The sequence below is a fragment of the Chionomys nivalis genome, chromosome 7 (genome assembly GCF_950005125.1).
Source record: "Chionomys nivalis chromosome 7, mChiNiv1.1, whole genome shotgun sequence".
NCBI classification, from domain to species: Eukaryota; Metazoa; Chordata; class Mammalia; order Rodentia; family Cricetidae; genus Chionomys; species Chionomys nivalis.
The window spans coordinates 51,451,514-51,472,689 of NC_080092.1; the positions used below are offsets into that span (position 1 = coordinate 51,451,514).

General features: G+C 53.0%; 2 protein-coding genes across 3 annotated transcripts; one reads left to right on the forward strand and one right to left on the reverse strand.

The window, feature by feature from the left end:
• The first annotated feature begins 4,992 nt into the window (after window positions 1–4,992).
• On the forward strand, window positions 4,993–10,852 carry Ybx2 (Y-box binding protein 2). Of its 2 annotated transcripts, none has more exons than XM_057774951.1 (9): window positions 4,993–5,521; window positions 6,166–6,229; window positions 7,550–7,583; window positions 8,433–8,522; window positions 9,088–9,372; window positions 9,549–9,652; window positions 9,816–9,993; window positions 10,324–10,406; window positions 10,489–10,852. In XM_057774951.1, the coding sequence occupies exons 1-8, from the start codon at window positions 5,248–5,250 to the stop codon at window positions 10,372–10,374; spliced, it is 1,080 nt and encodes a 359-aa protein (XP_057630934.1). In that variant the 5' UTR covers window positions 4,993–5,247; the 3' UTR covers window positions 10,375–10,406; window positions 10,489–10,852. The 2 variants fall into 2 exon arrangements, with proteins under 2 accessions (XP_057630934.1, XP_057630935.1); XM_057774952.1 differs by having other exon boundaries at window positions 10,638–10,852.
• An 875-nt stretch (window positions 10,853–11,727) lies between these two features.
• Slc2a4 (solute carrier family 2 member 4) lies at window positions 11,728–17,267 on the reverse strand. Its single transcript, XM_057774310.1, has 11 exons — window positions 17,046–17,267; window positions 15,697–15,813; window positions 15,442–15,614; window positions 15,227–15,351; window positions 15,021–15,136; window positions 14,749–14,911; window positions 14,452–14,639; window positions 14,183–14,287; window positions 13,967–14,068; window positions 13,250–13,453; window positions 11,728–12,794 (listed from the first exon to the last, which is right to left on the reverse strand). Exons 1-11 carry the CDS (start codon window positions 17,076–17,078, stop codon window positions 12,591–12,593), a joined length of 1,530 nt encoding a protein of 509 aa, XP_057630293.1. The 5' UTR covers window positions 17,079–17,267; the 3' UTR covers window positions 11,728–12,590.
• Between the last annotated feature and the right edge of the window lie 3,909 nt (window positions 17,268–21,176).

Sequence of the window (21,176 nt, forward strand, 5' to 3'; positions counted from 1 at the left end):
TAGTCCCAGCACCTGGGAGGCAGAGGCAGAAGGATCACCACAAGATGAAGACCAGCCTGGCTACATGCTGAGTCCCAGGCCAAGAAGGGCAGCATAGGAAGAAGCCTTCTTAACCACTCTCCTCCTAGGAAAAAAGAGATTCGAGGGAAACCAGTTTAGGAGGAAAAAAAAACAAAAACCAGTAGGAGAAAAAAGTCCTGGAAGTCTGTGTTGAGAGGGAGTGGAGCTGACAGTAGCTTTAGGTTTTAGCTTGTTTGAAGACAGGGTTTCTCTGTGTAATCCTGGCTGTCTTGAAACTCTTTAAACTAGGCTAGCCTCAAAAGCAGAGTGCTCCTCCCGCCTCTGCCCGCCCCCCCCCACTGAAGTATTGGAATTAAAGGTGTTAGCCACCACCACCCCAGCAATGCTAGCTTTTAATTGTTGAAATATCTAGAATAATACCACCAATTTTCACCTTTGCTTTGCTAAGTTTTAGCATCCAGAGGAGACTGCTCTAAAACAATGAGGCTGAGGAATGGCCATGAGTGACTGTGGTCCCATGCTGGGAACCTAATTAAGTGAAGGGGAAGAGGGGAGCTTGGCTTTGTTCAGAAAACTGAGTACACGGCTTAGAGAGGACTGTACTCAGCGGGGGTGGGGGTGGGGGAGTGGTGGTGGTGGGGTGGTGCAAGCCTTTAATCCCAATACCTGGTCTACAGGGCTAGTGCCAGGACAGGCTCCAAAACTACAGGGGAAACACTGTCTCGAAAAACCATAAATAAATAAACAAATAAGTAAGTAAGTAAATATACAAATAAAAGGACTGTACTCCGATTCCGGTAGGAGCGGGAAGGACTCAGGATCGCAGACACAGGTTGGAGAGCTATCAGGAAGTGCGCACTTAGGGCCGGCGGGGTGGCTCATCAGGTAAAGGCAATTGCCGCAAAGCTTGACCACCTGAGTTTGATCCACAAGGCCCACATGGTGCAAGGAGAGAGCTGACGCCTGTAAGTTGTCCTCTGATCTCTACACGCACTCTGGCATGTGCTCCCTCAATGAGTAATTGCAATTAAGGGGGAAAGTGAGTGTTTTACCTGCACGCATGCAAATGCATTACTCGCTTGCAGGGACAGATAAGGCCAGTAGAGGGCGTCAGATCCTCTGGGAGTAGAGGTAGAGATGGTTATGAATCACCACGTGTTCCAAGCACTCTTAAACACTGAGCCAACTCTCCATCCCCCAATAAATGAATAAATGTATATTTTCTTTTTTTTTTTTTTTTTTTGGTTTTTTCGAGACAGGGTTTCTCTGTGGTTTTGGAGCCTGTCCTGGAACTAGCTCTTGTAGACCAGGCTGGTCTCGAACTCACAGAGATCCGCCTGCCTCTGCCTCCCAAGTGCTGGGATTAAAGGCGTGCGCCACCACCGCCCGGCTCAATGTATATTTTCTTTACTTACTTTTTTATTTTTTGAAGCAGATCTATCTATATAATCCTAGCTTTCCTGGAACTCATTATGTAGACCAGGCTGACCTCAAACTCGCAAAGCTCCATTTGCCTGTGCCTTCTGAGTGCTGGGATTAAAGGTGTGCACCACTACACACACTAATATAATATAGCTAATAAATATAAATTTTACTAAATTAAAGAGAAAGTGATTGCCAAAGCCAGAAAATAAATAAAATGACCTACAAGTGATAGAACACAGCCCTGGAGATGTTAGGCACACTGAGGTTGGTGTAGGGCAAGCCATAGGAAGAGAGACAGAAGAGAGCTGGGCTGTGGAGAGGTTGAATGGCAATGAAGACCAGTTATCAGGAGACTGGGGTAGGGAGGTCTAAAATTCAAGGTCTACCTAAGTTGTAGAAGGAGTTAAAGTCCAGCCTGAGCAACTTAATGAGACTCTGTCTCCATGAACAACAGCAGCAACAACAACAAAAAAAAAAGTGTAAAAAATGGGTAAGAAAGTCAGAGAATCTAGCTGAGTGAGAGAGGTAGCCAGGGCCACCAAAAAAGTAAATAAGTCATCGAAAAATGTCCTGGAGCGGGGGAAAGCCTCTGCATCCAGGAAGCAGAAGCAGGTGGGTTTCTGAGTTCAAGGTCAGACTAATCTACTCTAGGAGACCTTTTCTCAAAACAACAAAAGCAAGCTGGAAACCAAGCAACTAAACAATTTGAGATCCTGGGTTATAGCTCAGTGGTAGACTAACATCTACAAGGTCCAGCACCACAACCCATTTTTATTTTATCAAAAACATTTTTAAATCTGGTGGTGGCTGGCCGGGCGGTGGTGGCACACGCCTTTAATCCCAGCACTCGGGAGGCAGAGGCAGGCGGATCTCTGTGAGTTCGAGACCAGCCTGGTCTACAGAGCTAGTTCCAGGACAGGCTCCAAAACCACAGAGAAACCCTGTCTCGAAAAACCAAAATAAATAAATAAATTAATTAATTAAAAAAAAAAAAACTGGTGGTGGCGCACACCTTTAATCCTAGCACTTGGAAGGCAGAGGAAGACGGGATCTCTGCGAGTTTGAGGCCAGTTTGTCCTACAGATTAAATTCCAGGTCAGTCAGGACTACACAGTGAAACTCTGTCTTTAAAAAACAAAAACAACTGGCAGTAATGGTGCACGCCTTTAATCCTGTCTCTGGAGGCAGAGACAGGCAGATAGATCTTTGTGAGTTCGAGGCCAGCCTGGTCTGCAGGGAGAATTCCAGGACAATCTCCAAAGCTACAGAAAAACCCTGTCTCACTAAACAAAACAAAATAATAAAAATATTTCAGACTTTATTTTATGAGTGTTTTGATTACATGTGTGTACCATGCAGTTGCTTAGTGCCCAAAGAAAAAAGCATCAGATTCCTTGGAACTGGAATTACAGATGGCTTTGGGCTATTGTATGTGCTAGGAACTGAACCCAGGTCCTCTGCATGAGCAGCTGGTGCTCTTAACCCAAACCACCTTTCCAGTCCCCAAAACCCAGTGCTTTGTGAATGACAGCCAAGTTTTTTGCCAACTGAGCTACTCTCTGACCTTTGCCAGATTCTCGATTTTTCTTTTTTGAAACAAGTGTTTTTCTGTGTAGCCTTGGATGTACTGGAACTCGCTCTGTAGACCAGGCTGGCCTCAAACACACAGATATCTGCCTGCCTCTGCTTCCTGAGTACTAACTGGGATTAAAGGCGTGTGCCACCACGGCCGGGCTCAGTTTTTAAATATTATTGGAAAAGGGCTCACCTCTTCTTGTGGGCTTCCTCTCCCTTCACACTCGGACTCAATTCGGTCCACACCTGAACTCCTCCACACCTTTCACGCCTTGTGATTCTCCTGTTGCCCCAGTGAGATATCCTGATTACTTTCCCCAGCCGGTATCTCTTTGAGGTTAAGGGCTTGACACTGGTACACCGTACTTAACATTGTAAGGAAGGAGTGGTCATTTCTGTGTACCTTACTGACTCACTGGCGATTTGTTTTCTTGTCTCTCTCTTCTCTTTTTCTGTTCACTATACCTGTTGGTCTAGAAATCACAATCCTCAACTCTGAACGGACCAGAGGGGTTGAGTTTGCTGATGGAATTCTCGTTTGGAATTGTGGTTAGGTGGACTCCGGGAGCGGCCAGCAGAGGGCGCGCTGGGCTAGGGAGCGACCACACTGGCCATCGGCGTAGCGGACAGTAGCACCGCCAGAGCGCACTTGCCGAGTGGGGTCCAGTGCGTTCGCGCACCCGTGCTACTCCCCGGGGGAGAGGGGTGCTTTACCAGATAAAATTGAACTCTGTAAAGTGTCGTCCCTGTCATCCCATGTGGAGGAGGCGGCCCTCGAAAGACTGATTTAGAGCCGTTTGCAGACTGGAAACAACACTTATTGAATAAATTGATCGGTGGTGCGATGTTCCAGATGTCAGGGATTACTACAAAATTTCCTATTGCTGTGGCGTCTTGCTGCCTACTGTGTGTTCGTTCAGATGATTAAAAGAAATAAACAGTCAAAACACTGCATATTTTTAAGAAATGCCACGATAAGATAGGATAGTTGATACTTGAAGAGACCCATCCTGAGAAAGTAAATTCTAAGCAAACTGCATGTACAAAGCCCAGGTGGCCCCGGGGCCCTGCGATCGCGGACCTAAGAAAATCTGAAAGTACTCGGTGGGAGACGTCAAAACTGTGGGAGCGAGCGGGTCAGAAGGCCCAGGTTACCCAGAAGAGACTTAAGGGAACTTCCTGTAGCAAAAATAACTTGCCTTTTGGCTTGCTTGTTTTTTAACAAGTCCTGGCTGGCCTCAAACTAGTGACAGTCTTCCAACCCCAGCCTTCAGAGTGCTGGAATTATGGGTGTGATCTACCATACTCAACCTAAAAAGAAGGTATCTTAGGGTGTTGGTTACATGTATGGTTACATTTACTAAAACTTTGCTTTGTTTCTCTCTTCTGGAGACATTGTCTCTCACTGTAGCCAAACTGTCCTGGAATTCACCATATGACGCAGGCTGACTTTTAACTCCAGGCAATGCTGCACTTTCGGGAGTCGAGAGCAAGAGGATCAGGAGTTCAGAGCCAGGCTGTGCAACAGAGACGTTGTTTCAAAAAGCCCTAAAACCCTAAAAACGAGGGGCTTCTGCTTGTGAAAACCACCGCGCCTGCTCAGGAGTATGCGGGGAGGTTCTGTGTGGTCGGGGCAGCAGAGTCCAGGCACCGACCGTCTGAAGGGTAGAGGCCAGCGGAACCCTCGGGGCAGAAACGCGGCTGCTGACCGCTACCCCCACCCGGGTCGTCAGGGGCAACCTGGGAGGCTCGCCCGGACCCCGCTGGTGCGCACAAGCCAGGTGGCCGTTGGGGCGCCACCAGCCGGTTTGATTTCCCGCGGCCGGTGGAAAGGGGCGGAAGGGGGAGGGGAAAGGAGTCGCTGGCCAATGGGCTGGGCCGAGCGCGCCACGTGACGGCGGGGAGGCGGGGCCCAGGTGTACTTACGGAGTTGCGGGCGGGGGCCACCGCTTCGGAGCGGAGTCCGGGAGGCGGGGCCGGCGTGCGGGCCTGGGGGGCTGCGCGGCAGGGATTGGCCTGCGGCCGGGAGGCGGGACCTGAGCGCGCCGCTACAGCCAGCTGCGATTGGCCTCGGCTCCGGGCCCGCGGCAGGCGTGCGGGCGAAGCTCGGGGCGCGAGGACCGAGCCGGGTGGCCGGTCCGCGAGCCGGGGGGAGGGGCTGGGGCGGTGGTGGTGGCAGCGGCGGAGGAGGCGGTGGCGGCGGGGGCCGGTACTGGACCCGGCGGGATGAGCGAGGCGGAGGCGGCAGTGGTGGCGACAGCGGCCCCCGCGGCGACGGTGCCCGCGACGGCGGCAGGGGTGGTAGCGGTGGTAGTACCCGTGCCCGCGGGAGAGCCGCAGAAAGCAGGCGGCGGGGCGGGCGGCGGGGGCGGAGCCGCCTCTGGCCCCGCTGCTGGGACCCCCTCAGTGCCCGGCCCTCGCACCCCTGGCAACCCGGCGACGGCGGCTTCGGGGACTCCCGCGCCCCCGGTCCGGAGTCAGGCGGACAAGCCGGTGCTGGGTGAGGGGGGGCACGCGCTAGGGGGGCTCTGAGGGTCGGCGGGCTGGGGGAGGGGTAGCAGGGTTTGGCAAGCCGAAGGTAGGCCTGGCCCAAAGGACTAACCGGTCCGGGAGCTGCCGAACAAACTATCAGTGGATTCCCCTGGAGGGAAATCTTGCTGCGTCTTCCCGAGCGGGAGGGCGGGGCGGGCAGGTCCAGCTAGGGCCTTGGGTAGGAAAATAAAGCCTCAGGGCCTGGCCCCGCCCCGGTTAGCTGAAGACTTGGTGTAGTTGACTCTGGTTCTTGTTAGGTGGACCTCTGAGTTTGGGGGAGCAGGTGCAGTGGGACCCTTACATTTGGGAGGGCTAGAAGGACTGTAGAGTTTTGACCCTCAGGGTGGACCAGGTGAGTACCTGGTTCTAGGTGAAGGACCTGAACTTTGTAGGATGTGAGGAGCATGGGTTTGAACGTCTGAATCCCCTCCCTGTGTGAGGGATTCCAAATAGTAGAACCCGGGTGAGAACACTGTGATGCTCCCAGTGAGATCTGATGAGTCGAAACTTAATAGGGAGGCAGGTTAGATTTTAGCTTAGTTTTTCTCAAAATTCAGCCCAACTCCGTCTCTTCCCCCATCTTACTGTCCCCACTGCATCTCTGCCTGGCAGCAATCCAAGTCCTGGGCACTGTCAAATGGTTCAACGTCCGGAATGGTTACGGATTCATCAACAGGTATCCAAAGAACCCAGGGAGGGGGAGGAACGGGTGTCTTTCTGAACTGGCCTGTGGGATTGGACACATTATTTCATCTCTACCCCTGCCAAGGCACATGGTTGTGATGTCCAGCTGAGGCTGGTTGAGAGTCTTTAACCACAGCACTAATGTGTGCTTACTGGCAAGACGAAGCTGCATCCGCATCTTCAAGGGCGGCAGAGGATTAATGATCCAGGAACTTGGCAAACCTGACCCTGACCTTCCCAGCTCCTCTGTCTCGCCTTCTGGAGTTGCTTCATTATTTTTAGCTTGCTCTGTGCCTTTGGGGTAGAATGTTTGGGGCTCCTACTTGGAGCCCTCACTGGTTTCCTGGTTGAGGGCAACACTCACAGGCACCTATACAAATTCTCTAAAGAGCTGTGGCTCATTTGAACCAGCTCCCCTGCGTCCACCTGATGGAACTGAAGCTGGGGCTGGGAGAGTGCCTGCCCAGCCAGAGACTCCTGCTCTTCTTCAGTTGGCAGCCACACCTCTCTAAATTGTGGGAGAGTCTATGGCAGGTCTCCCCTACTGTGGCCTTCCCCAGCCCAGGCACCCTGCCCAGCCAAGTCCTCCTGGGAGCCTCTGTTCCCTCTTTGCAGGCTGACCTTTGTGCAGACCCACAGTCTTTAAAGCTAGAGCATTTGCTCTGGGGAAGGCAGCTTCCTGCAAGGACGCCTCCTGCTCCCTGTCCTGGGACTAAAGAAGTCACAGGAAGGGTGGTGGTGAAGAACGGGAGTGTGTCTTTTTATCCTGTTCAGTGTGTGGAGGGCACTTGTGGCTCACCTCCAGGCTGAGGGTAAAGAGAAGACAGTGCCGGTGCGGCTGTTGGGGACTGCACCTGTGTGTGCCTTGCTCTCTCCTTACAGCCGGGTGCCCTGGCCCTGCTTTCTCCCTCTTTGATCCTAGAAGGAAGGAGCCTGTGGAATTTTCCAACCCTCAAGAGGGGTTAAGGGGAGGAGGGGACATTGGCCAGGGACAGTTACACCTGGCACCAGCAGGTTCTGAGGTGCCTCTGGGGTAGAAGGTGAGGCTCTCCTGGTTTCTTGAAGGTGCCTTTGCGGCCTCCTCCTACCTTTCCCTTATGAAGTCCTAGTTCTTGCTGGGGATTTGCAGCGTGTTTTCTTTGCACCAGCTTTCGGGGACCCTGCTGCTTGCTCTTTCCCAGGGCCCCAGCATACCCCCAGGAACTGAAACAGTGGAGAGGATGGGCCCATCTTGGGAATGGGCACCTAGGGAGGCCTCAGTGGAACTGAGTGCCTCACCGTCACCCCCTTAACCACCCATCCTGTTCTGCAGGAATGACACCAAGGAGGATGTCTTTGTTCACCAGGTAAGAGCTAGGTTGGCTTTCTGAGGGGAGGCACCGACCCTCTCTGTGGAAGCCTTTCCACAACCTCTAGCTGCACACGATATGTTTCTCTGGTTCTTAACTTCACAACGGCCTGCCCATGAGGAATAGCCGGCCTCCCATCCACCTCAGGTGCCTGTATGAACCACCATTAGTCCCACTTCCGTTGAGTGGCTGAACAGCTGTCAGAGTTGTGCATGTTGCCCTCAGGGCATGGCATGCCCACCACCTCCTGGGACCTGTTAACACCACAGGAAGGAATCAGGCAGTTTTCCGAGGGCAAGAGACACTTGGGTGCAGTGAGTCTCAAAATGTGTTCCCTGCACCGGCAGGCAGCAGCATCACCTGAATCTCAGGCCCTGCCCAAGGCATGAAATTGATGAGCCTTGGGGCTGGGTGCTCTGTTGTAACTCGCTCCCAGGTGATTCTGCTCCTGGCTAGTTTGAGAACCACTGCTGTGGTGGCGAGTGCTCGGTGGGATCCAGGTAAGGAGCAACTTATGACATTTCAGCCTTTGTTTTGCTTTTGAGTTTCTACTGCCTCCAATTTTTGAAGCCCCTGAGGGGTGAAGGGAAGGGAGGACATGTTGGGGACTGTGGTGACTTTACAGTGGATCCCTCAAACCTCTCGCTCATGACTTTCCCTACTAACACGTTCACTTCTGTGCTGCGGGGCTGTGCTCCAGGCCCTGCCCCACTTTGAACACTTTCCTGCTCTGCGCTTCAGCCCTAGACTCCAGTAAAATGTCACAGTGGAAATGGGTGGAGGCTGAAACTGGTGAGAGGTCCTGGTCTCTGCCCTCACTTTTCTCATGACTTTCCCCCCAACTAGACAGCTATTAAAAGAAACAACCCCAGGAAGTTTCTGCGGAGTGTTGGAGATGGGGAGACCGTGGAGTTTGATGTCGTGGAAGGAGAGAAGGTTTGGGAGCTGCTGTGGCGTGAAGTTGGCCAGGACTGTGGGAGGGTGGCCTGGTTGTCAGCCTAGGCTTTGATCCTCCTGGGGCCAGCTCTGCCTCCTATTGCAGGGATGGGGCCTATGCGCTCTCCTGGATGTTGTGGGATGTTAGGGCTGCTCTGGGACACGTCCTAAAGAACCCATCCCTGCCACCAGCCAGTAACGTGGGTTTCTTCTCTCTAGTTCACCAAGCATTTCCGTGTGTGTTCTCTACACGGGACCCCAGCCCTAGCAGGACCCTTAGTCCTCTGGAGTGAAGGAGGGAGAGTGGCCCTCTCTATCTCATTCTGTCCTGTCTTTACACTCTGGGGGGAATGTGGCAGTTATTTCTCAGGACAAGTTCCTTCTCAGATGGGTACAAACTCCTTCTGCTGCCCCTTGGGGGAGGGGAGAAAGGAGTGATTTTGAGGGGCCACAGGCTAGAGGACTTGGGCCAGAAGAAGGGGGACACCAGTGATCTGGCAGGTTTGTAAGTGCTGTGTGCTTGTGACCAGGACAAGTTCTGACCACTCCTTCTCTGCCTCTCCAGGGTGCAGAAGCTGCTAATGTAACTGGGCCTGGGGGGGTGCCAGTGAAGGGCAGCCGCTATGCCCCAAATCGACGTAGGTTCCGCAGATTCATCCCCCGGCCTCGCCCGGCTGCCCCACCACCTATGGTGGCAGAGGCTCCCTCTGGTGGGACTGAACCTGGCAGTGAAGGGGAGCGGGCAGAGGACTCAGGGCAGCGACCTAGACGACGGCGCCCACCACCCTTCTTCTATCGAAGGCGGTTTGTGCGAGGCCCTCGGCCCCCTAACCAGCAGCAGCCCATAGAGGTGAGACGGAGCCAGCTGTGGAGTTGGCCAGTTGTGAGGGCGGAGACCTGAGAATCCTCAAAAAAGTAAAACTAAAAAAAAAAAAAAGTAAAACTAAGACTAGGAACAACCAAAGATGACCTGGCCAAGGGACAGCAGGGGGCTCAATAGCTCACCTAGGCCTTGTCTATTCCCAGGGCTCCGATGGGGTAGAACCCAAGGAGACAGCCCCATTGGAGGGGGACCAACAGCAGGGAGATGAACGGGTGCCCCCACCCAGATTCCGGCCCAGGTACCGAAGGTAAGACTATACTGTATCTTCCCTTCAGGGTTCAGTGTTGGGCCCATGTAAAAGGACAAGAATTCTAAAAGTTCTAAGAGCCTGAGATAAGAGAACGGAATCCTGAGGGAAGGGAGTCTACTACCCAGGGTGCACTGGTCCTGTCAGATTGTCTCTTTTCTAGGCCTTTCCGCCCTAGGCCACCCCAACAGCCTACCACAGAAGGTGGGGATGGCGAGACCAAACCCAGTCAAGGCCCCACTGATGGCTCCCGGCCTGAGCCCCAGCGTCCACGAAACCGCCCCTACTTCCAGCGGCGTCGGCAGCAGCCCCCTGGCCCCCGGCAGCCTATAGCCGCAGAGGTGGGGTCTTAGTTGCCTGAAACTCAGTGTGGGAAAGGCCAAGATCAGCTGCCCTCTTTCTGTCCTTTTCCTTTGCTTCAAATTCAGTTCTTTGGCCCTGTGCTTTCCTTGTCCCTGCCTCCCCCCCCCCCGCCCCCAAGCAGACATTACAATCACCAGGAAACCCCGGCACAGGCAGTCAAGTCCAGGTTGCCTTAAATGAATGCCCCGCTCCTGTCCCCAGCTGTTGGGGTGTGAACTGTGGGAGTTGGTTGGAAGGGGCAGAAGGGAAGTTAAGAGGAAGTTGAAGCAGGTCGTGAACTGGTCTTAATTAGCCACTGCTGTCTTTAGACCTCAGCACCTATCAACAGTGGGGACCCCCCCCCCACCATACTGGAGTGATTCCACCTCGGGACACCCAGAGCTACCATCTGGTGAGTTGTTGCTGACTAAGAAAGCCAGGGACTGGGTTCTGCTGTCATCCTTTATGACTTGTCTTTTTTCCCTTGTTCTTAGGTATCTGCCCATTTCCAACTGACTACCCAGCATCCCCCTCCCCCCTTTCCCATAATTCATGACATCAAAACATCAGCTTTTCCCTTGAGACTCAGGAGGGCCAAAGCAACAGCCTTTGGCTTTTTCTCTTTTCCCTCTCCCCTCCCAAGGGTTGCAGGAAGGGATCCGTCCTTACCGTTCAGAGGCACCACCTTCCTCCCTAAGTCAGGCTGAGAAGGACCAGCCGGCTCTTCACCTCCTCCTGCTTGTTTTTCTTTCCCACCCATTTATTTTTTGTTTCCCTTCGACCTCCTCCCAACACCTCTGAAGCCATTTTATGAACTGTCACGTGCCACCTGAGCCTCCAGTAAAAACAAAAGCAGGCTTTCTTGGTGTCTCAGTCTCTGCCTCTTTTCTGTTGGGGATGAGGAATCATCGGTGACTCACTTCTGGACCACCCTGCATTCTGACAAGAACTCTCATCACTGAGAATCACACTTGGGTCCCTTAGCTGAGGGGGAGATCTCTGCAGTGCCTGGGTGCTTGTCAGTGTAGTTTATAAAACATTTACTGTGAACTAAAGCAATGGAGACAGTCAGAGTAAGGAACCAGATGTACTCAACACTCAGGATGCTGAGTCAGGAGGGCTCCTAATTCCAGGCCATCCTGGCCACATAGACTCTTGTCAGTGTTTTTAAAAAGTGGGGCATTTGGATTCAGGCCTGTAACCCCAGGACTCCAGGAGGCTGAGGCAAGAGGCTGACTACACGCACAAGGCCAGCCTGGCTCTATAGTAAGACCGTTTTTGTTGCTGGTCTTACTGTGTAGCCCTGGCTGTTCTGGAACTCACTCTGTAGACCAGGCTGGCCTTTAACTCAGATATCTGCCAGCCTCTGCCTCCTCAGTGCTGGAATTAAAGGCGTGCACCACCACCACCCATCAAGACCCTATTTTTTTTTTTATGGGGTAATAGAAGTGGATGTGAGCCGGGCGGTGGTGGCGCATGCTTTTAATCCCAGCACTTGGGAGGCAGAGGCAGGCGGATCTGTGTGAGTTCGAGACCAGCCTGGTCTACAAGAACTAGTTCCAGGACAGGCTCCAAAACCACAGAGAAACCCTGTCTTGAAAAACAAAACAAAACAAAAGTGGATGTGAATAACTGACAGAATCTAGACTCTAGAGGCTTCTGAGCTCTTGAGCCAAAGCAGAACAAAGAGGAGTGAGGGCGACTTGTCTGTCTTACCCACCCTCCAGCTCCTCCATGACAGGACACTCATCTTCATACAGCGACTTTATGGATGAATCTATATACACATTTAATACAGCAGCCCTTGGGTTTCTGCTACCTACTCGTTCTTCAAAACATACAAAAATATCCAAAGGCTCCCTCCCAACCAGTGTTTATAGGCAGCCTTTCAAATCCCCTCTTGCCTTAGTTGGTCAAAAGCTTTCAGGTCTAGCACCCTTCCTGGAGGGGAATAAGAAAGAGCTGGTACCCACACTTGGCAGCTTTGGGGAACAAACTAGCACCCCAAGCCTAGAGACTGATGCTTGCTACTGCTCCTTGCCACATTCAGGTATATACTGTTGTGTTCCTTTGCCCTGGAAGGTGGAGCCCACAGGGACTGTGGAGAGGCTAGACTTTGGGAGGGTGTGTCCTTTGCCCTGGCGGGGTCAAGACAGAACCCCCTTCACCCAGAGTCTATGTGGCAAGAATTCAGGGAAAGTGCCAAATTGTGGGCGGAGTCGGAGTTGGTAGGAAGTCGCTCATCTCAGATCCACCTCTGCTCCTGCTCATCCACTGAATTCAACCCAGCACCTCCCTCTGCAGGTCCACTTCTCTAAAAGGAGCAAAACTATTCTGGGGCTGAGTCTGGGTAGGGGCAGGAGGAAGGCAGAAGAGAATAGCCCACTGGGTGGCCACAGCCTAGCCACAACACATAAATAATCCAAGTCACAGGAGGAGAATGAGGGGGGTACACGAACCACCCTTCCCTCAGCTTCCCAGTTCTCCAGGCTGCAGTTTCTCCATCCTGGAGGTGATGGGAAAAAGGGGCTAAAGTGCTGCAGAGGAAAGGAGGGGCGTGGGTGGAGAGGGCGGCTCTCCCACCCTGCCTTGCCCCTCAGTCGTTCTCATCTGGCCCTAAGTATTCAAGCTCTGTACTGGGTTTCACCTCCTGCTCTAAGAGGGAAGGTGTCCGACGGAAGGCAGCTGAGATCTGGTCAAACGTCCGGCCTCTGGTTTCAGGCACTTTTAGGAAGGTGAAGGCGAAGAAGCCAAGCAGGAGGACGGCAAATAGAAGGAAGACGTAGGGACCCATAGCATCCTGGGACAGTCGGAGAAAGAGGTGTTGACGACAGAGGGTGGGAAGCAAGGAGCTAAAGACTAATAGGGAGCTGGGGCTACTTCAAGGAGCAGGTGACTCCTTCAAGAGATACCAGAAATGACCAGAAATTAAAATTTACATGGAAAAACCCCTTTAGCTTTTCACCCATTGCTATCCTAAGAGCGTACACGTGGAGTAGATTCCTAAACCACTTATAGCATTACTAGAAAGTTTATCATTTTATTTCTGGTCTAAATTATACCACTGTTTATTTTTTTAAAAGATAACTCTGCTGCTGGCCCATCTGTTCCTACTTGTTTGACTCTGGTGTAGTTCCATCCAGAAACTACCTGTGAGCCTGGGAGTCCCTGACCAGACAGCACGGGAACTAGGGGTGGGTTGTTTCCCCTCTGGCCACTGGTAATGGGAAACTGGGCAAAGGGCTGGGAACCTACCGCAACATACTGGAAACCCATGCCAACAATGAAGTTACAGGTCCAGTTGGAGAAACCAGCTACAGCCATGGCTGCTGGGCGGGGTCCCTGGCTGAAGAGCTCGGCCACAATGAACCAGGGGATGGGGCCGGGGCCGATCTCAAAGAAGGCCACAAAGCCAAATATGGCCAAGATGGAGACATAGCTCATGGCTGGAACCCGTTCCTAAAGACCAGGAAAGAAGAGTAGAAAATTTGGTCCTGGCCTCTCTAGATCTCTCTCCCCTTGCCCTAGGCCCAGAGAACTGAAATCTCCTTTCCAGGGCTTGTTGGGTAGAGGTTGCCATTCTAGGCTAGAACAGGCCCTGGAGCACCCCCTCTTCACCCCCTTTTCAGACGGGCCTGGAACTTGTAAGTCTTTCACCACAGCCTCCCAAAAGTTGAGCTGCCGTGGAGCGTGTCTGAGTGCTGCCATTTTATTGGCTGCCACAGATGGTTTCCAGGTGGAGATTGTACTGTAATGGTTGATTCCCAGCTTGGCTCTGAAGATGTTTCTTTGGGAATTATGGGTCCTGAGGCTTCACAGGGACTGCTAGACTTGTGCTATAGCTAGGCCCTGGTGTGGCCAGGGCACTTCAGAAGCAGACCAGACTCTAGAACCAAGCTCCCGTGGTCCCAGCACGCAGTCCCATAGCCCCATGGGTTGGACCGCTGTGTCCTCACAGCCCCCAGGCCTCACCAGCAGGAGCAGAGCCACTGTCATCAAGATGGCACAGCCACACATGCCTGCCAGGCCTAGGAGATGGAGCGTCCGTCGCCCAGCCCGTTCTACCAAGAGCACCTGTTGGGGTGGGGGGTAGGGATCTGGTGAGTTGGGGAAAAACAAGAGCAGGATCTCTGAGGCACCCAGGGCTAAAGACCTAGTGATGTGGCCGCTCCACAGGCAAACAGTTACCGAGACCAACGTGAAGACCGTGTTGACCACACCAGCTCCTATGGTGGCATAGGCTGGCTGTCCTACGCCAGCTGACTCGAAGATGCTGGTTGAATAGTAGAAAACCTAGAAGTGAGGGAGCAGGAAGGACCATGGCAGGAATGTCTGGCCCTTTCCAACCACACCAAACTGGACTGAGCCTGAATGCTGATGGAGGAGATGGCTTATTCCCCTCTCCCTTTCCCCAAATTGCTACCTGACCCACTGTCTGCCTGGGTCTCCATACGTACAGCATTGATGCCGGAGAGCTGCTGGCTCAGTTGTAGCACAACCGCAATGATGAGAGGCTGCCGGTGGGTGCGGCTGCCCAGGAGCTGGGGCAGAGACATTGGCCGCTCTCGTTCCAACTTCCGCTTCTCATCCTTCAGCTCAGCCAGTGCATCAGACACATCAGCCCAGCCTGTTAGACGCTTCAGACCTGGGGGTGGGGAATGTCAGGCCTTATGGAGCCTGAGAGGAGGAGGGGTACTAGCAAGACGGATGGGATGGGGGTGTGAGCCTGGGCTGTATACAAGGGGAGAGCTCACTCTTTCGGGCAGGCCCCTCCAAGTTCCGGATGATGTAGAGGTATCTGGGGCTCTCGGGACAGAAGGGCAACAGAATCAGCTGCAGGAGGGCAGGAAGTACTGTGATAGCCAGAAGCAGTGGCCACAGGGTAGCTGTGCCCAGCATAGACTCCAAGCCCAACACCTGTGGGAGAAGGTAGGAAAGATAGAAAAGTGTCTTTACTCCTTCCTGCTCGACTATGGGTGTCCAATCCAACTCCTCCTCTTAACTCCTCTCAAGGTCAGGCCTTTACCTGGGCAATTAGAATGCCAATGACGATGGCCAATTGGTTGAGTGTTCCCAAGGCACCCCGAAGATGAGTGGGGGCGATTTCTCCCACATACATAGGCACCAAGCCTGACGTTAGCCCTGGGCAGAAGGAAGAAAAGAGGGTTTACGGAAGCCCTTACATGATTGAGGACAGCAGGGGCACAACAGAGCCACTGCACCCATGGGTACCTGAGTAGGCGCCGATGAGGAAGCGGCCAAGAATGAGGATCTCATAGGAGGCAGCGGCGTTGGCTAGGCCCATGAGGGTGCCCCCCAGCACTGCCAAGACATTATTGGCCAGCATAGCCCTTTTCCTGGCAGTCATACAAGGAGGAGGGCTGGTCAGGGCACCCATGCTACGGCCCTCCTTCCTACCTCCCCACCCCTGCTCTCCAGCTCCATACCTTCCCAACCACTGAGAAATAATGCCAACGAGGAAGGAAGAAATCATGCCGCCCACAGAAAAGATGGCCACGGAGAGAGCCCAGAGTGTAGTAAGGGTGCCTTGTGGGATGGAATTGGGTCCCTCAGGACCCTGCCTCCCCAGCCATGTCGCATTGTAGCTCTGTTCAATCACCTGGGGGACGACATGGGAGTGAATCTAGAGACCTCTTTCTGTCGCCTCTGAGTGTTCACCCCACAGCTGTACCATCTCTCACCTTCTGTGGGGCATTGATGACCCCAATGTTGTAGCCAAACTGAAGGGAGCCGAGCACAGCCGAGAACACAGCGAGGACTAGAGTCCCAGTCACCCTCTGCCGAGGGGGTTCCCCATCCTGGACAGACAGAAACAAAGGGAAGCGTGTCACATAAAATCCCGTTTGGCTTCCTTCAGGGGCCCAGGCCCAGCCGGAGCATGAAGATCCTGGGCTCCATCCAATAGACTGGGTGAGAGAAAGTGGGCCATATTAGGAATTGTTCAAAGATTCCATTGTAAACAACTCAACAGGAACCTGGGCATGTAAGAAAAACGCATGTCTGGGGCCACACTACAGGCAAACCTCAGAATCCCCCTGTGACCTTGAGGCAGGCTTAGATTCGTGTGACCTTGGTTAAGTCACTTCCCCACTCTGAAGGGAACCTGAGCGTCCTCTTTTGTGAGGTGTTACTGCCTCCCTGGACTACCTGTCAGTCTGTGGAAAGACTGTAAAAGCTAAAATCGGCTGTTGATAATATCCCAGATATTGCCTGCTTTTATAAACTGTTAGGTTTAGTGTTAGTATCAGCCCTAATCCTCATCTCTTCCTTCTGGAAGCTCTCTTGGCCGGCTCCAGCAGTCCCTCAACAGGCCCTCAACAGGCCCAAGAACGGCCATTCCAGAAAGGGCATCTGGGTCGTTGCTTTTAAAATCTCGGCCTAACCTTCCCTCAACTCCTAAGCTGGGACCAAGGACCAGGGGATATAACGGGATTTTAGCAGGGAGAGAGAGCCATGCCCAAGGGAAGAGGCAGGCATGGTGGTGTGAGGGGCGGTGGCAGTGGTGACTGCTGCTGGCGGCACAGTCTGTCTCCAAGAGGAAACCTGAGCTGGGGGGTAGGGTGGGGGCTGACACTCCCCTCTGCCCCTCCACCCACCGCAAGGCCAAGAGAAAGTTCAGCCTCCTGGAGGAGCGCCAGGAGTGGGGGTGGGGCCCCCGAAGTGCCTCGGTCCCAGAAACCCCGTGAGTCTGAATAGACCCGCAGCTCTGGGAGGGTGAGACTCCAGATCTGCCTTCCCAAGGAGAGATGAGGGCAGGAAGCCATTCAGTGCTGCGCACAGTAAGACAGGAGACAAACTCTCGATTCGTCGCAGCCTGGGCGCGTGAAGAGCCCTTCGGACCCACTCTGTCTCATGGAGGGATTGGAATCTGACCGTCACGGGTTGTCTAGGCTGAGTATAAATAGCCAGCCCCCCATTTCCAACCCCTGCGCCTGCGCAGGAACCGCCTCCTAGCTGACCCCAACCTCGACCCCAGCCCAAGAAAAGCCGGACCCGCGTCCCCGATTTGCCTCCGAATGCTGAACCTTACTTCAGAGCCGATCTGCTGGAAACCCGACGGCATCTTGTTTTAAAAGAACTGAAGACTCGGGCGCTGCAGTAAGAAAAAGCGAATAGAGTGTCTGGCCCCGGTCGGATGGGCAGAAGGCGAACCCTGGCGTCCCGAAGTAATGTGCACAGGGCGCGTCTGGTGGGACCCACTGCCACAACCCAGGAGCCGGAGAGCACCAGGGCTCTCCGGGATCTAGTGAGAACCGCTTGGTGGGGAAAAGATGCGGGGAGCTGTAGGCACCTCCTCACTCCCGCCCCGCCATGGGCCCCGCCCCTCACAACACCCATTGGCCAGGAGCCCGCACACCCCAAAAGGCCACGCCCCCACCTATAGCCTACTGTCGGGGGAGACACGCCCCTATGGTTCCCGCCAGCCTCGGAGTTTTCAAAGTAGGGTTCTTGGAACAAAAGGCTCCTCCCGCCAGCCAAAACTCTGGACTGCGAAATTTCTTAGAGTTGAGTGCAGCTGGTCCCCCTGTGAGGTCGAAGAGGAGGGCATGGGCTAAGGTGCATTTGCCAGGGTACCGGGTAACTTCAGCAGGGTGACACAGAGCGCGCGGGGGTGTGTGTGTCAGAAACAATGCCCCGAAGTAACCCGGAGTGGCTATTTTTAGATCTCAAGTTAGACTTCGCCAAATGTCAGGTCCCGGGTGTCCCAGCCTGTCCCGGGCGGGGGAGGACAAGGGAGATGGAGCCTTAAAGGGTCCGCGACATGCTTCCCACGAGGGGATGACCCAAGGGACCAATAGCTTCCGTTCCCAGTGTGTCTGGGGACCGAACTTGGTCGCCTTTTCTTTCCACGCATCCTTGAGCGAGGCGCTGCCTACTGGCCCGTCCCCTCCACACATTCCCTACCTTGGTTTTTGGAGGGGACCCAAGGGACAGGTGCTCACGCCAGCCACACCACCCTCCCTGAAGTCCTTGAGCCTCCAGGCATGTGCTGGCCGCGTGGGTGACATGCTTTCCAGAGTCAGCTCCTGTTTTGGGTCTCCAGCTGAGAGGGCATGACCTAGGTACGTCCAGGGAGATGCCAGATTGCGAAGAGAAAGCGCGATTCAGAAAACGCGCCTGAGAAGTGCAAGGCTGTAGCGCCACCTAGAGGGAGATCGAGAAACCTCAGTGGATTAGACGAAGGTAACTAGTCTTTGGGCTAGGGTTTCTTCTATTAATAGTTCCCCTGAGATTTCATTAATTTACAATCCAACCCTCTCTGGAGCGTCAGACCCATGTGTCTAGCTACGGCCTGAATGGTGCAGTCTATAAGACAGATATATACAAACATGGGCTTCCCCCTAATTTCCTTACCCCAATGAGTTCACCTCCACGCTGGAGGTTGGGATCTTCCCAGCATTGGTGTTTTGAGCTCCTTCCTTTCTTGCATGTTTGGTTTTCTCCATCTGTACCTCTACCACTTTAGTCCAGACTATCATGACGTGACTGCTTTCCCCTGCTTCCCTCTTCCCTTAAAAGGAGGGCACAGGGGCTGGAGAGATGGCTCAGCAGTAAAGAGCACTTGCTGCCCTTGCAGACTCAGGTTCCCAGCACTCACGTGGATGCTACACCTGTAACTTCAGTTCTAGAGGGTCCTACAACCTCTTCTGGATTTGATAGGCCCCAGGTACACATGTGGTACATAGATATACATTCAGGCAAAACATTCACAACAAAATGATAAAATTAAAAATAAAAGGAGGTTAGACTGCTGGGTAGTGGTGTACATGCCTTTGATCCCAGCACTCAGGAGGCAGAGACATCTCTAAGTCTGAGGCCAGCCTGGTTCGCAGAGTGAGTTCCAGGGCAGCCAGGGCTGCACAGAGAAACCCTGTCTTGGAGGAGGAAGAAAGGAAGGAAGGAAGGAAGAGAAAGGAGGGTGGAGCACAATTTTTAATACTTTTTTGTTTTCTTTTTTTTTGTTTTGTTTTCCGAGTTTCCGAGACAGGATTTCTCTATGGAGCCCTAGCTGTCCTGGAACTTGCTTTGTAGACCAGGCTGTCCTGGAACTCAAAGAGATCCATCTGCCTCGGCCTCATGAGTGCTGAAATTAATGGCATATGCTAGAGTTTCAATAGCCTTACCATATGAGTTCTGTTTTATTTTTGAGACAGTCTCTCTGTACCTGAAGCTGACCTCAAACTCACTATGCAGTACAAGCTGGCCTCCAACTGGCTGCTTACCCTGTCTTCTGAGTGTCAGGACGGTGGATCGAAGGCTAACTCCTGCTGGGACCCGAGGATCGGAGGTCAACTCCTGCCGGGACCGTGGATCGGAGGCTAACTCCTGCCGGGACCGAGGATCGGAGGCTAACTCCTGCCGGGACCCGTGGATCGGAGGCTAACTCCTGCCGGGACCGAGGATCGGAGGCTAACTCCTGCCGGGACCCGAGGATCGGAGGCTAACTCCTGCCAAAAGTCACTGTCTTCTTGTTGTCCGATGGTCAGATTCTCCTTGCCTTCATCCCCTCCTCTTCTTTCTCTCCATTCTCTTCTTCCTCCCTGTTCTACTTTTCCCCTCTTTTCTACCCATCTTCCCCCCCCTTATACTGGCCTAGAACTTACTTTGTCTGCTAGTCTGATCTTGAATTTGGGATACTTTGGCCTCGGCCTCTTGAGTTCTGGGATTATACTTGGTGCTTTTGCCTGTCCCTGCACGCTGGAAGACCAGAGAACTCCTATTCATCTTTCAAAATAACTGTGTCTTGAGACTGAAGAGATGGCCTCAGGAGTTAAGAACACTTGTCTTTGCAGAAGTCCCAGGTTCAATTCCCAGCACCCACATGATGACTCAATCATTTTTAACTTCAGTTTCAGGCGATCTGACACCCTCTTCTGACTCTCTTGGGCACACATGTGATGGACAGACATACATGCAAGCACGCGTGTGAGTGTTTACTCACATAACATAAAATTTAAAAATCTAAAATAGATAAATTTTTTTTTAAAAAAAAAGCAAACTTTGCTTCTGTGAGAAGCTTTCTTGACCTCCTTGCTGACAGTCAGACGTTCTCTCTCAGAGTCGACTCATTATCGTGTCTGCTCTCTGCAATTCAGTCCCAGGGCTGATGGTCGCTTTATTTATGCATCCAACTTAGAGCAAGGTATACTCGCTATTAGTTGAGTGATGAAATGAGGGTCTGCTTGCCGGTTATGGTAGGTGAGGTACATAGGAACCATACTTTATTACCAGAAAGGAAGAGGAGAGGGTGCTGGAAGGTGAGGCAGACTGAGCAGGAAGGGAAACAGAGACCCAGGGATGCTGGGATGCCATAAAGGGGAACGGCAGGGAGAGAGCGAAAGAGCGGGGGAAAGGTGCCAAGGGGCAGGAGAGAATAAGAGGGACACTGGACTGAGCTGAGGTGAAAGCAGTGTAGATGGTACAGGGTTGGAAGCTGGTGCCCTAGGTCCCACGGTGCTGTCCTGCCGTGGTCTATTCCTGCTGTCATTTGGATGTTTCTCAGGTATCACAGGTGGTTTTTATTTTCTTTGGCAGGTGTGTGGTGGGGGAGGGGCAGGGAATGGGCTGTGGCAGCAGAGATCGGAAGAGGGCATCATATCCCCTAGAGCTGGAGTAGAGCAGGCAGGTGGCAGGCAGGTGTGAGTTCCCTGATGCATGGTTGCTGGGAAGTGAACTTGGGTCATCTGGAAGTGCTAAGTTATCTCTCCAGCCTTGGGGTTTAAATGCATAGAAAGTGGAATCAGAAAGCCGGGCAGTGGTGGTGCACACCATTGTTTCCAGGACTCAGGAGGCAAAGGCAGGCAGATCTCTCTGAGTTTGAAGCCAGCCTATGGAGCTATAAAGCTTGTTCCAGATGTAAGGTCCTAGCCACCAAATGTGCTAACCTGAGTTCAGTCACAAGGACCTGTGCTGTAGAAGGAAAGAACTGACTGCCAACAGTTGTCCTCTGATCTCCAGTGGTACACCCACATGCACATGCACGCACACACACACGCACATGCACATACACAAACTAAATGAATAAATTACAATAAGTAAATAAACCGTGTCTAACAGCCTGAGTTAAATCCCTTTGTCCCACAAGGTGGCAGAAAAGACCTTTGGTCACTTGCCTGCCCTTGCACTTCTACACACACACACACACACACACACACACACA

Bases quoted from the DNA above. Each gene is read 5' to 3' on its own strand.
- Ybx2 (XM_057774951.1), top strand. From the start codon at position 5,248: ATGAGCGAGGCGGAGGCGGCAGTGGTGGCGACAGCGGCCCCCGCGGCG. The intron at 5,522-6,165 runs GTGAGGGGGGGC...TCTGCCTGGCAG, and splicing joins GGCGGACAAGCCGGTGCTGG to CAATCCAAGTCCTGGGCACT. The intron at 7,584-8,432 runs GTAAGAGCTAGG...CCCCCCAACTAG, and splicing joins AGGATGTCTTTGTTCACCAG to ACAGCTATTAAAAGAAACAA.
- Slc2a4 (XM_057774310.1), bottom strand. From the start codon at position 17,078: ATGCCGTCGGGTTTCCAGCAGATCGGCTCTGAA. The intron at 14,069-14,182 runs GTAACTGTTTGC...CCACCCCAACAG, and splicing joins CGGTCTTCACGTTGGTCTCG to GTGCTCTTGGTAGAACGGGC. The intron at 13,454-13,966 runs GTGAGGCCTGGG...CCTGGTCTTTAG, and splicing joins CAGTGGCTCTGCTCCTGCTG to GAACGGGTTCCAGCCATGAG.